Consider the following 18,795-nt stretch of genomic DNA (forward strand, 5'->3'; position numbering starts at 1 on the left):
GAAAGTTAAGACAACGGACATCAGAACATCAAGAGACACACCCTGAGAAAATTAGCCTTGAATCATACAGAGAGTCGGTGTAAGTCAATTGTATTTGAGATTTAAAATGATTTTAGAATAATAGAGTGTGGTTTCACAACAATTTCTTTAGTATCCTTGTTAATGAGGTATAGACAAAGCCTCAGATTTAAAATTTGCATCCTCGTCTGACTTTCCCATGTCTCAGAGCTCCAGTAACCGCTAAAGAAAGAAAGCATTTCTACTCAACGGTCAAATATAATGAAATGACATGTAAGCAAAGGACAACAAAAAAACAAAAGAAAAATAATTCTTACCTTACCACGGTCGGGTACAGCTCTGCTGTATAAAGATAAATAAGACCAAACGAGGCCCCTATGGCAAATTTTCCAGCCATAGTCACCACCACAGTATAAACAAAGTAACCCTGAAAAAACATGTATTAGCAAAATAGACCATCAGAGGTAACATTTTTAAAAGAAAAATGTGAAATCTTAAAAATTATTATTATTTATTATTACTATTATTTCTAATTACCCAATACTGTTCAGAACTATGAAAAGTTTCATTTCTCTGTTTGAATTTTTGTAATCTCTACTCATGGGCTCTGAAGGCTTTTCATCTTTCCAAAATTTAGAGAAAAGTTTAATTGTGCCTTCCCTCGGCCTTGGAGATGTCAAATGAACAAATGAGAAAAGCCGTTTGCAAAGACTGTTCGAGAGCAAGACACGTCCAGACGGTACCTGTTCCGTAGTAATTGACCCACTCCTGGAGTTGAGCAGAGCAGAATGAATCAAAGAGCCATAAAAACAAACTGTGCCCTTTGCAACAGTAATCTTCTAGCTTATAAATTATCTTCAGAAAATAATCTGAGATGGATAACTGAATTATTAAAACAGATTCTTCTTTTTTTCTTTTCGTCGATGCGTTTCTCAACAGCGACCCTTCTCAACAGCGCCTCCAGCTCAGTTTCTGCGGTCCCTCTACTTCCAGCTGTGGCTCGCAAAGCCCTCCCCCGTTCCATCTTTGCTCTCCTCTCCTGTCTGCCAGCTGGATGTGGAGACCCAGGGGACCCCGGAGTTCGTGTGTTGAGGATGGCGGTGCCTCGGTCAACCTCAATCCATGAATGACCTGGTGAAGCCAAACACTCCCTCCCCTCCCAGCACCACGACCCACATCGGACTTTCTATGGGCAAGAATAAGTATCTGTTCTGCGAAGTCCCTGGAACTTGATGGAACTCGCCTCTAATGAAGCAACGAATGTCACCTTGTCATCCTGATCCCTGCGTGTTTGCTGGATGACTCTGTTGACAGTATCTATTGTAGACAGTGTTAACCGAATGAATTAATGTAACCTGGAAAACACTGATGGGTGCTGACACTGCCATTTGGGGAGAAACTTCATCAGAAGGAAGAAATTTGTGGTTAAATGTTAGTGCCCTGTTTCTAGAAATCCCCATCAGCTACTCTCCTGTTTTCCCTATTATCACAGGCATGTAACCATTATAGGACTCAGAGGTTTTGGGGTTCCCCTAAATCTTCACCAGCCAGCTCAAAGGCAGCTGCCATTAACTCAACTACTGTACCTGTAAACTACTTGAAAAGACAAAACCAAAAAAAGGTGTAAATGAGGTTCCCTCAAATTGGCAACAACCCCCTGGTCCTGAGTAGTTTGACGGCATTCATGTTAGTTGTGTCAATCAGTGGGAAACTTCATTGTATAAAACATTTGATTCACCATCCTTCAGAATTAAGTGAAGTATTACTATAAAAAGTCACTGGTTAACTTAAAGAAAATTTCAAACAATATGCAAAACTTAAAAAGCCTTGCTCTAAATGGTGAGATACTATTGTAATCCTAGAGAAAATTATAGAAAGTATTTTTTAGAAGATTTTATTTATTCATTTGAGAGAGAGACAGAGAGAGCACAAGCAGGGGGAGAGGCAGAGGGAGAGGAAGAAGCAGACTCCCTACTGAGCAGGGAGCCGAAATTGGGGCTTGAGTCCAGGACCCTGGGATCATGACCTGAGCAGAAGGCAGACAACTGAGCCACCCAGGTGCCCCATAGAAGGTATTTTAAAGTACTGTTAGAATAACCATATTTTCCAAATCAAGAATGAAAACACAAGTTCTGATAACATTTTGCAGGGGGAAGAGGAGGAGCACTTCTGGATGCAAGAATTATTCTGGGGGTGGCAGGTAGTGCCCGGACGGCTCAGTCTTCCCAGCGTCCTGGGATCGAGCCCCGCATCGGGCTCCCTTCTGGGCAGGAAACCTGCTTCTCCCTCTCCTTCTCCCCCTGCTCGTGTTCCCTCTCTCGCTGTGTGTCTCTCCCTCAAATAAATAAATAAATAAAATCTTTTTAAAAAGAGAGTTCTTCTAGGGGATGGTGTTCGCCCGACCATAGAAATGGGAAAGTGGTCTCCGTAGTTTCTGGCAGTGTTTCTCAGTAGGAAACTACATTTTTGAGAACGAGCTCCTTGAGGGATTTAGGCACACTTGAAAGTGAACACCACTAGGTGCCTGCAATGAAAAGCAAGACTGTTTAAATGGAAACAGTCCTGAATATAAAACTCATTATATCCTTCAGATGTCTCTATTGGCTTCCTCCCTCCTCTGGGTTCTAATCAGCTGCTACCTTCTCTGAGAAGCACACCATCCTCGATCACCCTGGATAAAATAAACACATATGTCACACCCACAAACACACATACACACACACACACACACACACACACACACACACACTCCACCCCTCATCCCCTTTTGGTTTTCTTCACACTTGTAGAAACTTGATTCACTGTGTGTCTTCAGCCCCTAGGACAACATAATAGATACACATTTGTTCAATGAATGAATGTTTACGACAACAATCATCACTGGAAGACGTGATCAACTTCCCTCATTCAGGACCACTGTGTTTACAAAAAACAATACTGGTCATCCATGGGAACTGGGATTATGGGCTTTTTTTTTGGAAACATTTTTTTCCCAAAAAAAAAATTTTTTTTAACATGAACATGTATTACTTACATCACAGAGAAAGAATGGTTTTTTTTTTAAATTTTTAAATATTATGTATCTTCTCTGTCCATGTGTCTGAATGGACCTTCGTCTTACTGCCATGGTATAACTAACTGTGCCTTCAATAAAACATAAAAATAACTCACCTTGGGGATCACCATAATCATACCACAGAACAGTGCTCCGGAGATCAGAGAGCAGACCAGAACGTTTCTTCTCCCTATCCTGTCCATCCCCCAGCCTATGAAGATGTAGGCAGGAATTTCCACTGCACCTGTCATCGAGTGAAAGGGCTCTCTATAAGCCATGACAACAACCACACCAAGGGGACCTCGTCTTCTAACCCACCACCCAAAAGGAATGATCAGCTCTCTTCCCATTACCAGGGTCCCCTAAGGGCTACCCAATGCCCGCCCTGCAAGCCCAATCCCTTTGAAACTCCCTGGCATGAAGAGGATGTGTCCTCGGAAGGGCACTAACACCCCCACAGTCCTCCTGGCACTTATCGCCTGTCCTGGGGATCTCGCCCCCCACTAGGCTGTAAGTTCCCCGGTACACAACATGGGACCCAGAGGCCAGGCGTATTGGATGACTACATGAGTAAATTCATAGACAACATTGATAATTTCTGATCTTTGGTTTTTCACGCTTGGCAGAACGAGGGAAAATTCTAGATCACTAACTTCCAAGTTAGGAACTAAAGCAGAGAATTCACTGTCGGCTAGGTACACAAACCAAAGAGAACACACGAAGGATTTTTAAATCTGAAAGTAAACATCTAGACATCTAACATGAATCCCCGATGGCCTCTTTTTACTGCCCTACCTTGAAGGTGAAGGCTGGAGCTCTGAGTCCATAACTGACTGGAAAGCCCTTCTCTTGAAAAACCAAAGTTTGAACCTGAGATCCAGAGCCTAAAAGCTCTATGCCTACCAGCCAGAACGAAACAGGGCGCAAGCAGAACCCTTTGGCCAAACTAAGCAACCCCAGCGATCTCCTTTAGGAAAACTGCCATTGTCTACCAGGCCAGATCTTCCATGTAATTCAGTCTTGGGGTTCTCCCCTCCCTTTGCAGCTTGCCTAATCTCAGGATGGGCCCCGCCCCCACTGCTCAGGTGTGACAGGCCCTTGTTCACACAACTGCAGAACACTGCAAGCACATGGAGGGGCAGGTCAGCCTCTCTGTCTCCCACAGCTTCTGAACACACCTCGGGGGGTGTGGGGAGGGGGGTAGATACCTACACTTCGGGTGAACATTCTCAGTAGTATATCAGAAATTTACACAGCCGCCACTGCTCAAAAAAAATAAAAAAATAAAAAAAGTGGCTCAGGCAAAGACAAAAAAGAACATTCTGAGCTGCCTTTGAGGCTCCCTTCCATCGACATGGAAATAGTCAGCTCTGAAGGAAATGCTCCCTTCCACAGACCTGCAGTGGCAAAGTCCATGCTTTTAGGCCAGATCAGGGTGTACATCTCTTACTCTACTCTCCTTTTTTTTAAATTATTTTTAAGAGTTTATCAGGCACTTTTCAAAGTCAAATAAGATAATGACCCACAAAAGAGCCACATGGGAGTAAGACCAGCTTCGGGTCCCCTCTTTACAACCGGGAGTAAATGCTTTGAGCCAGATGAGTAAGGGACAGCTCAGGGACCGGAAGCAAGGTCTTCAGCAGCCAAAGCTCCTTTCCTGCAGCCTCCCTCCCCCCACTGCCTCCCTCTGTGCCTCAGGCCAGGGTGCCCGGCCACCAACCAACTTCCCAGGGTCTAGAAAGCAGAGCTGCAACTGTGAAATGGCTGAAGGGACATTTAAAGTATCCTACAACTGGTTTTTCTTGAGTTGCTGCTTCAAGATACTGACACCACCTCTAGTTTTTGGTGTGACCGTGTCTGGAATAGACATGTACAAGCAATGAGGCCCAAGCCTCCTGGGATTCGGACAATCGGCCATTACTTTCTTCCATCTATAATGCAGAATCTCCCCATTCATCCGGACCCAGTTCTGCTCCTATCCCCACATGACCCCACGGGTATGTCTTGAAGCTGGACTGAAATCCCCACCAGCCCCAACCCATCTCCAGAGATAGAAACTCGTTCCAAAATGTCACAGCACAGAAATGCTGCCTGGAAGCACCTGCTGGCAAGAGAACTTCCGGGAAGGGTAAAAACATGAAAAATCCAAGATAGTAGAGAATAGAAAACCATGTATATTTATCTTAGAAACATTTTTATATTTATGAGATGTCCCAGTTTCTTGGGAATTTATATCTCCATTAAAACAAAGAAACTATATCATAGAGAACTAAGATTCCAACTTCCCTAAGTTTCCCCAAGTCACACATACGCCCCCACCCCCTGCCCCACCAGTCCTCCTGCCCCTTGCTACTCTGCTCGAGGAATTCTGCATCATTTCTCGAGCTGACATATAGAATGGGTTTTGAAGCCAACACGGACTCTGTCTGCAAGCTTGTTGATTTCCCCAAAAAGAGAAGACTTAAAATGACTCCCCTGGTAATTCCTGCTGAGCTATAATAAATAAAAACAGATGTTTTTATGTCATCAGAGTCCCTTAATGAGAAGGGATGCTGTCTTTGTGGAAAATTGTAAGAGCGAGATTTTTCTGAGGATAATAATAAATACAGGCAGCCTTCATGAAAATGACCAGGAGTTAAGACTAGATGGACACGTATCGACTTCTAAAGTTTCTCTCATGTCTGGTGTGATTTTGGTTGACCCTCGGAGTCATGCCTCAAGACGTCATGATATCTGGGACCATTTTAACCTGCTACTGAAATAAAGAGGCATGAAAATGAAATTATAGTTGCGTGTATTTAAGTGACCTTACAGACTACAATTTCTAAATTAAGGACTTTTGAAGGTAGAAAGATACCAGAAGAGCTCCAAGATATATTAAATTTAAAAACGAAAGCCACTTGCAAAGAACAGTAGTTAGTGAATGATCTCTTCATCTGCACAAATGTATGAAATGCATAGAAAGAGGTCTAAAAGGGTACAAGCCAGATATTACAGACATCACCTCTCACAGAGAGTTCTGAGATGGGAATGGGCTTATGGGAAGGAAGCAAGCAAGGAGCAGAGGCAGAAGAGGAAGGAGGGACTCAATTCTTTGCTGGCATTGTTCTAAAAGAGAAATATAGGCGCGCCTGGGTGGCTCAGTGGGTTAAAGCCTCTGCCTTCGGCTCAGGTCATGGTCCCAGGGTCCTGGGATCGGGCATTGGGCTCTCTGCTCAGTGGGGAGCCTGCTTCCTCCTCTCTCTCTTTCTCTCTCTGCCTGCCTCTTCGCCTACTTGTGATCTCTCTCTCTCTCTCTCTCTGTCAAATAAATAAATAAAATCTTTAAAAGAGAAATATATACCTGTACTCCAGCATAATAACACTAAAAGAGACCATAATAAATAGTTGGCAATATTGTTCCTAGTACAGAAAAGACAATAAAAACATACTAAAAACATGGTGGAAACATCAATTCATTGCCACACTTAAATATACTTTAACTACTTACCCATGAGGAAGAGGTTTAAATATTCATTGCCTCCTAAATTAACAGAATTCAAGGAGAAGAAGTAGAATCCCAAACACCCAGTGAACCAAATCAGCCAAACAATAAGCGTCCTTGTTCCAACATTCCAGTCAGAAAACAGATCTATCAGGCTGTGCTTCTTAACTTCAGAGGGTTCATTACCAACAGGACCATTTAGATCCAGTGACAAAAGTTCTGACAGTTTACAGGAGCTCGCCCTATTCCACTTGGCCATTGTATCAACTACTCTCTGTGCTTCTTCATATCTTCCCTGTGAGAGAAGCCAAAAAGGTGTCTCTGGGAGTATCCAACAGCACAGGACAAAGGGGACAGTCACTGTGGAGAGGATTATCTGATAGATCCACCAGGTCCTGACAAAGTAGGCTGTCAAAGCCACCAACATTGTTCCAATGGCAAAAAAGGAATGCATCTGGATGCATGCCAACGTCCGAGACTTCATGCCAATAAATTCCATCACATAGACAAACACCACCACGAGATAGCCACTTCCAGACTGAAAAACAAAGCAGGGAGGGTGGTCCAGATTTAAGGTCACATTTATTAACTGCTAAGGGGTCTGATCTCTCTGCATATCACACATGGGCAAGAAGGAAAATGACAAAAATTGTTTTCTGAGACCCTTCCCACATTTGTAAAATGGTGGTTAAGTCAATCCATCCTTCTTTAAATGATTCTTCCCACCCATCCCCCACCCTCACCCCCGCAAAAGACCAACTCGAGAAGCTACGTATGATAGAGATGACAGGATATGTATGATATATGTTAGACTCTGCCTTGGGTTTCATGTAAGGATTCCTCTGTAGCGTGCGTTTATTTCTCAGTTAATATAACTGTAAACATGCATACCAATTACTCTACATACAAGAGGCCCTTATTATTAAACCCTAAACTGTTAAATGGGAGCAAAAAATTTGACAACTAATGTGAAGAAAAAGATTTGGTTGAAACTTTAACAAGCAACAAAAGAGAAAATAAACTGGGCTTCATGAAAATTAGAATTCCGTGCGTCAAAGGAGGCTACCAACAGAGTGAAAAGACAACTTATGGAATGACATATCTACAAATCATGTATCTGGTAAGAAATTAATCACCAGCGTATATAGAAGACTCCTAAAACTCAACAACAAAACAAGCAATCCAATTCAAAATGAGCAAAGAAATTTGGATTATTCCAAAAAGATATATGAATGGCCAATAAGCACATGAAAAGTTGTTCATCACTAACCATTACGGAAATGTAAATCAAAACCACATTGAGATACCACCTCATAACCATTAGGAAGGCTATTAATTAAAAAAAAAAAACAAACAAACAGAAAATAACAAGTGTTGAATAAGGATATGGAGAAATTGGAACTCTTGTGCACTACTGGTGGGAATATAAAATAATACAGTCCTTATGGGAAACTGCATGGGGATTCCCCCCCAAAAAACTAAAAATAGAAGTACCATATGACCCAGCAGTCCCACTCTGGATATATACCCAAAATAATTGAAAGCTAGGTCTCAAAGAAATATTTGTATACCCATGTTTGTATCAGCATTATTACAATGGCTAAAATGTGGAAGCAACAAAAACATCCATGGACAGATGGACAGACAAGCAAAATGTGGTCTATCTAGATAATGGACTATTATTAAGCCTTAAAATCGAAGGAAATTCTGACACATGTTACAACAGGCTTTAAGGACATAATACTAAGCGAAATAAGCCAATCACAAAAAAAATACAATACTGTATGATTCCACTTGTATGAGGTACACAGTGTAGCTGAAATCATAGAGGTAGAATGCAGAATGTGGTTGCTCAGGGCTGAGGCGAGGAGGAAATGAGAGTTAGTGTTTAATGGGCATAGGGTTCCGGTTTTGCAAGATGAAAAGTGTTCTGGAGATGGATAGTGATTATGGCTGCACAACAATATGAATGTGCTTAGTATCCTTTATTTTATTTTTATTTTAAATAGATTTTATTTACTTACTTGACAGAGATCACAAGTAGGCAGAGAGGCAGGCAGAGAGAGAGAGAGAGAGAGAGGAGGAAGCAGGTTCCCCGCTGAGCAGAGAGCCCGATGCGGGGCTCGATCCCTGGACCCTGGGATCATGACCTGAGCCGAAGGCAGAGGCTTAACCCACTGAGCCACCCAGGCGCCCCTGAATGTGCTTAGTATCACTGAAATGTATACTTCAAGGTAGCTAAGATGGTAAATTTTACGTTATGTGTATTTCACCACAATTTTTAAAATTGGGGGAAATAATTTTATTTTGAAAACAAGCCTATCTTTAACAAAATTTAGACTATAATGGCAATAGGTGATCATTCTTAGAATAAACAAAGAATAAATCAAATGATGGATTTTTTTGTGTGCGGGGGGGCAGGGTGGATGATGAGGGGATTAGAATTTTTCCTTCCAGAGTATTTCACATTTGACTTCTATAACGCAAATCAGAAAGTTAATTTTTACAAAATTATTTAAGAGCCAAAGGCCTCTCTTAATCCTTTGATATTCAAATCATAATCTTTTGAAGGCTCATCATGTCATTATCCTTGTGGATGTTAATTTCTTCAAAAGTTAACTGGTCTAGCTCTGCCACATCCCAACAGGCCAAGGGATTTTGGTAGGATGATTTGGTTTTCCCCATTGCTCTCAAAGACATTTGTAATCAAACATCTTTTGTAAGACCTGCAATTTCTCCTTCCATCAGAGAGTCAGAAAGAGGCTAACCTACAAGCAATTTCCTGGGCCAGAGAAGCTGACACTAGCAGTAAGCAGGGATGTGCATGGTGGGGCCTCTCCTGCATGAATGCTTGGTTTAATATTTTTGTGACAACAGCTTCCATTTCTTCATACAACCTTGTAATTGCAAGACTCAGATAGCGAACCCTGATCATGAGGACTCCCACATCCAAAAATCTAGTTGTTTGGTAACTGCTGCTGTTACAGTACACAAAGATGGTGATTACTGTCAAATACTATAAATTTCCCCCAGTAAGTCAAGAGGTAACATCAGTGCCCAGCAGGGTTTTTTTTCCATATTAATTCTGAGTCCACTCCCACTTCTTATTGGTTACTTCTGTCACTGGCTTCAGACAATCCATACATCTATGTAATCCCAAGACACTCTTTGGATCCATTCACACCCGTCACCTCCACTGATAACACTCTGCTCTTCCCATCTCCCTGAACACCACCCTCCTCCCCCAACAGAGCAGGCAGAGTAGCCACTTTGCCCCACCTGAGCCCATTCAGGACATTCCCATTGCCTCTAGGAAATGACACAAACTCTTGATCATCCTCTGAGGCCCTGGCTAAGCATCCCCGACACCTTCAGCCTCATCGAGGTATTTTATCTCCTCTCTATTCTCCAGACATCTGGACCTTCAATTCCTTCTCATCTTAGGGCCTTCTTACTGGCTGCCTCTGCCTGGAACATTCTCTTACCCATCCCTCAGAACTAAAAAGCCCATGACTCTCCAGACTCTCCACCTTCCCAGCTTAAGACCCCCCACTGTCATGCCTCCATTGTCAACATTATATCTTCCAGGATGGCCCATGAGTGTCTCACCTTCCTACTACTCTCTAGGGTCTTTGAAACAGTCCGGTCCAGTTTACTGGGCGGGCAGATTCTAATAAATGTGTTGACTAAAGGAGTCTGTCTGCATCTTCCCTACTCAGAATTCAACCCAACTACATTTCTCATGAAAATCAAAGACAGAAACTTAAGGCTACATTTACAAATGCATTCAACGAGTGGCTGTTTCATTTTCTCGGTTCCAGAAATAAACACATGGTTTTTGTAAGACTGAAACAGCTATTTTCAGAATGCATCCTCTTAAGCCTTCCAAAAGAGGACCTTCACAATCTCTCCATACCTGTGCTTCCACTGAGCCATCATTCCCACCAAAGTTCTCATCAAATCTCACTCTGCAAGCCCAGAGCCATCTCTTTTCATTCTGTCCTTAATGGACACAGACTGCAGGTTGTTAACTTTTGTGTTAAAAACTCTTTATATTCCTAAATATATATAAGTACTTTTTAAAGGGGGCTATGCGGGGCACCTGAGTGGCTCAGTGGGTTAAAGCCTCTGCCTTTGGTTCAGGTCATAATCCCAGGGTCCTGGGATCGAGCCCCACATTGGGCTCTTGCTCTGCAGGGAGCCTGCTTCCTCCTCTCTCTCTCTCTGCCTGCCTCTCTGCTTACTTGTGATCTCTGTCTGTCAAATAAATAAATAAAATCTTTTTTAAAAATAAAAGGGGCTATGCCTCCAATTCTCCTAAATTTTTTTTCTTTTTATGCATCATCCCCATCCTTGGGCATGCATGTGGCTTCCTAGGAACCCTGTCCAGCCATCAGGGAAGACTCCAAAACTGAATGCACCTGCCTGCTTTGTGAGGGCCAGGACCTCTCCTGAGATCGCAGTCCTTGGCCTCTCCCCGGAATCTTGGCTCATACGCCCCAGTGAGAGGGGATGCTTGCCTGTCCCTGGGTTTAGCAAGATCACAAGCTCCTCCCACAGTAGAAACTTCACTCCACTTTCCTTGACCAGTGACCTCCCACAGGACTCACTGCTTCTGTCATTTGGCCATTTGAACCCTGTCTGGATGCCTCACCAAGTGTGGGGATGCTTTGTCACTGGCTGATCCACTTCTGGTAACAGTCCCCCCCAGAAGGACGGCATATGCTGTGTCAGGCGCCCTACCATGCATTTAACTTTAATCTCACTGACTCCTGAAAACAACTCAGTGAAGCAGGTAGTATTTTCTACAGTTTACAGCTTGGAAACTAAGGCCCAAAGAGTGTTTGTCCAAGGCCACACAGTGAAAAAGCCAAAATATTTGTTTGCCCAAGGCCACACAGTGAAAAAGCCAAAATTTGACCAAGTTGATGTGCAAACTCATGCCTGTTTCCATATATTTCCCTGTTCCTTGTAACAGAAGAGCCTGAGGCCTTCTAGTGTTCATTCCTACCACACAGTATACAAAAGGCTTTCTTAACAGTACACCTTAAGCATCTCTTTGGCTCCTGCATTCGGGGCCTGACTCCACCAATAGAATCGCTCAGAAATGAAATAATGCCTCAGTGATTGTGGAATGTGGATCATGTGCCAGGCGTGCAGTCAGACAAGAAGTCTGCCTAGTAAGCAACCACTTTTCATGTTAATGAATTTAGCTGTAAACACAGGGCGTTACTATTGCACAGAAAAAGGTCCTACTGGAGTGAACTAAGACAAGTCCTTACTCTCTCTCTCTCACCACATTCTAACTGACCCAAACTGACACAGGCTCGAGATGAAAATACAGCAGAAGAATTAATGAGATGTTTTTTGTTTGTTTGCTTGTTTGTTTTAAAAAGCACACACACAACTCACCATAGCAAGAAGAAAGCGTGTGATCATGAAACTGTAAAAATCAGATGAGAACGCCACGGCGACACCAAAGAAAAATATTCCAGTGCTTGTGATCCACAAGACAAACCGCCTTCCTATCCTGAAAAATAAGAATCGCACAGCAGGAAAACCAAGGTATGGTTAGTAACAGTTCAAGCATCCTCTCCAATTCACAAAAGGTGAGTACGACCTATGTATTTAATAGCTTCTGTACTGGGGCGCCTGGGGTGCTCAGTTGTTAAGCGTCTGCCTTCGGCTCAGGCCATGAACCCAGGGTCTTAGGATGAGCCCACTGGGCTCCCTGCACAATGGGAAGCCTGCTTCTCCCTCTCCCTCTCCTGATGCTTGTGTTCCCTCTCATGCTGTCTCTCTCTCTGTCAAATAAATCTTTAAAACAAAACAAAAACAGAGGTTTTGCTACATTCTGCTCCTGGAACAAGGTGCTTAGTTGCCGCATATTTTCTTAACGGGGAGGGGGCATTTCTTTGTCTAAAAAGCAAACAAACAAATTGCATTCCTGACGGATTTTTAAAAATTGAGATATAATTCGCAGACCATGAAATTCAACCTTTTTTTTTTTTTTTTTAGAAGGCTACACTACAGTGGCTTGTAGTATATTTACAAAGTTGCACCACGCTCATGACGAATTAATTCCAGGACGTTTTCATCACTGCAAAAAGATACTGTGCACCCAGGAGCCATCATTCTGCCTTTTCTGCTCCCTCCGGTTCCTGGCAACCACAGTTCCGTCTCTAGAGATTTGCCTGTTCTGGAGATTTTATACGAACAGAGTCACAGAACATATGACCTGCTGCATCTGGCTTCTATCACTTAGCATTGCGTCTTCAAGTCTCGTCTTAGAGCATCTGTGGCTGTGGCGTGTATGCTGTCTGTACCTGGGTGCTGAAAGTGTACAGCAGCACTTCCTTCCTTTTTGGATCTAAATAACACTCCGACATACGGCTATTCCACATTTGTTTGCGTAGTCATCACTTGATGTAAATTTGGATTGTTTCTACTTTTTGGCTCTTGAAAATAATGCTGCCATGAACACCTTGTAAGCAAAATTTTGTGTGAATTTAAGTTTTCAGTTCTCTTGGGTGTATACCTAGGAGTGGAATGGCTGGGTCATACGGTAACTCGATGTTTAACCATTTGGACGAACTGCCAAACTGTTTTCCCAAGTGGCTGCCCCATTTTTATAATCTTGCTCACAACGTATGTGGGGACCAATTTCTCTACATCCTTGGCAACACTTTTCTGTTGTTGCCTGTCTTTTTGAGGATGGGCATCCTAGTGAATGTGCAAGGGTATCTCATTGTGGTTTTGATTTACATTTCCTTAATGATTAATGATGGTGAACATTTTCTTATGTGTTATTGGCCATTTGTATACATTCCTTAAAGAAATATCTATCCAAATCCTTTTCCCATTTTTGAATTGGGTTCTTTGTCTTTTCATTGTTGATTTATAAGAGTTCTTTATATATTTAGGATACTGAACCCTTATTAGATATGTGGTTCTCAAAGATTTTCTCCCGTGAGTTATCCCTGAGAGATCATTTCAAGGCAAAAGAACATAGCTTTGAGATTCCAACCAAGACATCTGCCTGGTAAGGCAGAGGATATGGAAGCAAATTTTAAAAACCATCCTCTGCACACCATCAGCCTTCTATGCTCTCACACATACTAGCAGGGATGGTTGGCCCTACACACCCACATTCTCCAAACTCATCTGAGCCTTGAATGCCATTTCATATGTTTTACCCATCCCCCATCAACCCCATCTACCACCCACAATGTCTCTACCACCCCTCCCCTGCACAGAACAGAGACCATCAGAGAAAGCCCCACCACTTCCTGCTCTGTCCACTTGCCAACACATCCTATGTCTGGACTCCGTTCTCTCTTCCTCCCTCTGCTCTAGAGACACACACCCTTTCCTCTCCAAATACCAGTCTTTGTATTGGATCATGCCTCTTCCCCCCTCCCCTGAAAACTTCCTCTAACAAATACTTCATTTACCTCTCTCTTTCTCTCTCCTCTGACTCCTTCCTTTCAGTTTAAGTCTTTTCCAGCCAACGACAAGAACCTTCTCGGGACCCCGTCCCTCTTTCAGCCACATCGCATCCTGCCTTTCTTCCACTGATGGCTTCTCCCTAAGAAATTCCTGCTTCCTCAACTCCTACGTTTCCTTAGCCACTGACCGCCAGGTCACCACTGGCTTTCCTGAGATCGCTCTCCAGTCCCCACAGACCCCCAGGCTGCCTCCCTCAGTCTTCACATGCTTCTCTCTCGTGTCACTGACCCTCTTGCTCCTGAAGGCCCACTCCCTGTATCAGTTTGCAGAACTCCCCTTCCCACATTTGCCGTGAGGGCCCACCAGCCTCAATGCTGGCATTTCCTCAAGTGCCCTCCTGCACGCGCTCTGCCCTTTCTTGTCATCCGCTGGCCTGGCTCGGATTCCTAAAGACACAAGATTAACTTCCTCCTGGCCTTCTGCTCCTACTGGTTCTTCTCCATTTGCATGTCCTGCACAGCTGCCACCTTTTATTATTGCTGGTGGTGCTGTTTCAATTCTCCCTTTTTTTCTCAATCTAGGGATCGGACATGCTCATTGGAAAACATACTCAAACATGTTTTCCTTTCGTCTAAAGTGGCTCTTTCCCTCATGTTTCCTGAATTGGTTGGTATTCTCCCCAAATCCTCTCCCTCCTGCATAGTGGTCACCAAATTATGTCAGTTTAAAAATGCCTCCTTGGGTCACTAGGGTGGCTCAGTCGATTTAAGCATCTGCCTTCAGCTTGGGTCAAGATACTGGGGTCCTGAGATAGAGTCCCACGTCGGGCTCCTTACTCAGTGGGGAGACTGCTCCTCCCTCTGCCTGCTGCTCCCCCTGATTGTGCTTTCTCTCTCTCACTCTTTCTCTTTCAAATAAATAAGTAAAATCCTTAAAAAAAAAATGCCTCCTCAATATGTGTCCATCTTACCCTCTCTGTCTCCCCTGCCTTCACCATTTCCTACCTCTTTCATTCCAAAGGCCTCCCAACTAGCCCTCCTAATGTCGAACGAGCGCACTCCCCAATCACACTTCCCAGAAATAAACACAAAGCTGGGTGTAGTTTGGCTTCACTACCTTTAGCCATCCTTTCCTTCTGCCAAATGGGCCTCCCCACAATTCCCTGAATGTGCTGGGCTATCTTGTGACATAAAATTGGGTTTCCTCCCCCTTAGAAAGCATTCCCAGTGAGTATCTAAAACCCAGGTCAAACGTGCAGGCTTTTCTGACCATCACCTGGGGTCTTGCAGTAGAAATGAAGAGACAACGTACTGTAGTAATCAGGTGTTCAGGCCTGGGTTCAAATCCCAGCTCCACTGCTTACCCTCCAAATAAACTTTCTGTGCCTCCTTTTCTACACCGGTACTTAAAATAGGGCCAGTACTGCCTACCTCCCAGACTTCTTTAAATAATTAAATGAGATAATACACAAGACATTTAAAATAGCACCTAGTGCATAGTAAATGGTGTGTAATGGAGTTGTTATTTTAAAAGCATTTGTCACATTTCATTGAAATTATCTACTTAAAAGTCTTTCTCCTCTATAATGATGGAATCAGATCTTATTTCCTTGCCTTTTTATTACATCATGCATACAAAAGAATGCCTACAAAAACGTATGTACAATTTGGAGAATAATAAAGACTCAAACATCTGTGATTTCACAACCCAAAGTAAGAAAGGGACCATTGCCACCTTCCCAATAGCCTCTCACACCTCTCTTGGTGTTTCCAAACCCAACTCCTTGCCCCCTTTTTGGAGGGACCATTATCCTAATTTCAGCAACCATTAATTCCTTGTTTTCCATTCCATTTTACCATGTTTATAGACAGCCCAAAACAAGACAGGTTACTTTTGCTAGGTTTTGAACTTTCTATCATCAAACAGTACTGTACATATTATTTTATGTCTCGCTTCTTTCACTCAATACCATTTTTGGAGATTCCTCTCTGTTGTTTGAGTGATGTTTCATCCATTGCATGGCCGCACAACCCAGAGCAAGAAATACTGCCATACGTGTGTCTACAACATGGCTGAAGCATATCTGGGTTCCTTGCATGGCCAGGCTGGTAGCAACAATGCTGACGCACATACCCATGTGGACGTGTGCAGGGGCATCTCCAAGGCCCAACCCCTAGGACATGTGAGTTGTGCACATCTCCAAATTTTCTGTATAATGAGAAACGATTCTTCAAAGTTTTCCTGATTTGCAGTCTTAATTTGCATTCACACCAGCAGGGCGAGAGATCCTATTACCCATTATCCTCACCAACACTTGGCATTACAAGACTTTCTACTTTTGACAACTGGTCAAAAATAAACAGTATGTTATAGATCATTGACACCTTTTTCATCTTTCCATTAGCTGTCTGGATTTTCTCTTTTATTAAGTGACTTCAAATCTTTTTCCCAGTTTTCTATTGGGTTTGTCTATCTTTTTCCTATTGATATAAAGTCCTCTAAGTATTCTGGATTCTAATCTTTTAGTTATATGTAAAGCAAATATTCTCTCTCTTTTTCTATCTTGTCTTAAATTCTAGTGAAGTCAAATTTATTCGTTTTTTCCTTCATGGTTAGTGCTTTTTGCATCTTAAAAAAAATCTTCCCTTCCTTTAATTAGATTCTGAAAATGTTCTCCCCTATTATCTTTCTAAAGTTATATAGTTTTTCCTTTCACATATGGAACTTTAACCCTGGATTTTAATCCTTCTGCTGTTTGTACTGTAAGGTGTGAGGAAGGGACACCAGTTCTATTTTTTTCTATATGGCTGTACAGTGTCCCAGCACCACTTATTATTCTTTTTCCTGCTGATGTGTGATGCCTCATTTGTTCCATAGTTATATCTATAATTGCACTACTCTGTTTGGGGTCCCCTAAGGAACTATCAACTGTTTGTCTAATGATATATCTATTTATCTCAATGATTTGATTCTTGATGTCTGTCATTTTCTCTATAAAGAGTTTATATACTTTTTGATTTACCAAAAAAAGATTTATCCAAAAAAGATTTATCCATATATATATTATATTTTTAAGTTTTTACAATGGCATTTTTTAAACTTTTTTTTTAATTGAAGCATAGTTGACATCTGTTACATTAGTTTCAAGTGTACAACATAGTGATTCAACAACTCTATATATTATGCTCTGCTCATCGCAAGGGTAGCTACCACCTGTCCCCACACAAGGCTATTACAATATCATTGATTATATTCCCTGTGCTGTACCTTTTGTCCCCATGACTTACTCATTCCATAACTGGAAGCCTGTATCTCCCACTCCTTCATTTCACCCACCGCCAGCACTGTCTCCCCTCTGGCAACCAACAGTTTGTTTTCTGTATTTATGGGTCTGGTCCTGCTTTTGGTTTATTTGTTTGTTCATCTGTTTTGTTTTTTAGATTCCACATATAAGTGAAGTCATAAGATATTTGACCTTCTGTGACTTATTTCACTTGGCACGATGCCCTCCAGGTCCATCCATGTTGCTGCAAATGGCTGGAATATTATTCACCCATGTAACATTATATATATTACACATATTATATTATAAGTTCTATTATTACATTTTATTATAATTAATATTACTTTTATTAATATTTATTATTTTATTTTATATTATTAGTTATATATTTATTGTATATTTATATTTATTATATAGTACATATTTATATTTATATAATAATTATATTATTATTAATGTTAGGTCATATTATGCATTCTGTGTTATTAGCATATTGATACATTTTATTTCAATTTATTAACATATAATATATTGATAAATAAAATATATTCTATTAATATACTATTTATATATCACAACTTTTTTATCCCTTCTTCTATTAATGGACACTTAAGTTGCCTCCATATCTTGACTATTATAAATAGTGCTACAGTAAACATAAGAATACATATATTTTTTCAAATTAGTGTTTCCTTCTTCTTTGGGTAAATAGTCCATCATAGAATTACTGGATCAGGGCGCCTGGGTGGCTCAGTGGGTTAAGCCGCTGCCTTCGGCTCAGGTCATGATCTCAGGGTCCTGGGATCGAGTCCCGCATCGGGCTCTCTGCTCAGCAGGGAGCCTGCTTCCTCCTCTCTCTCTCTGCCTGCCTCTCTGCCTACTTGTAATCTCTCTCTGTCAAATAAATAAATAAATCTTTAAAAAAAAAAAAAAAAAAGAATTACTGGATCATATGATATTCCTATTTTCAAATTTTGGAGAAACTTCCATACTATTTTTCCACAGTGATTGCACCAATTTATATTCCCACTAATAGTGCACAAGGGTGCCTTTTCTCCACAACTTCACCAACACTTGTTATTTCTTGTTTTTTTTTTTTTAAATTTATTTTAGCCATTCTGACAGGTGTAAGGTGGTATCTCATTGTGGTTCTGATTTGCATTTAGTGATGTTGAGCATCTTCTCATGTCTGTTGGCCATCTGCACATCTTCTGCCTATTTCTTTTTCTTCTGCCCATTTTTTAATCAGATTGTTTTTCTGATGTTGAGTTGTATAAGTTCTTTGTAGCTTTTGAATACTAACCCCTTATGTATATATCATTTGCACATATCTTTTCCCATTCCATAGGCTACCTTTTCATTCTGTTGATGGTTTCCTTTACTATGCAAAAGCTTTTATTCTTGGGTAGCCCTGATAGTTTATTTTTGTTTTTTATTTCCCTCTCCTGAGGAGATATCGCTAGAAAAATGTTGCTAAGGCCAATGTCAAAGAGATTACTGCCTATG

General features: G+C 41.7%; 1 protein-coding gene across 2 annotated transcripts in view; it reads right to left on the bottom strand.

Moving 5' to 3' along the window:
* The window catches only part of SLC22A16 (solute carrier family 22 member 16), a 40,480-nt gene that overhangs the window by 7,391 nt on the left and 14,294 nt on the right, over window positions 1–18,795 (bottom strand). Inside the window, exons 3-6 of one of the 2 annotated variants that reach the window (XM_059401204.1) lie at window positions 11,970–12,087; window positions 6,564–7,095; window positions 3,190–3,317; window positions 336–445 (exon numbers count right to left, since the gene is read on the bottom strand). In XM_059401204.1, coding sequence (XP_059257187.1) covers window positions 336–445; window positions 3,190–3,317; window positions 6,564–7,095; window positions 11,970–12,087 — 888 coding nt within the window. The remainder of the gene's footprint in view (window positions 1–335; window positions 446–3,189; window positions 3,318–6,563; window positions 7,096–11,969; window positions 12,088–18,795) is intronic. The other variant, XM_059401205.1, reaches the window with a different exon arrangement.

The sequence above is a fragment of the Mustela nigripes genome, chromosome 5 (assembly GCF_022355385.1).
Source record: "Mustela nigripes isolate SB6536 chromosome 5, MUSNIG.SB6536, whole genome shotgun sequence".
NCBI lineage: Eukaryota > Metazoa > Chordata > Mammalia > Carnivora > Mustelidae > Mustela > Mustela nigripes.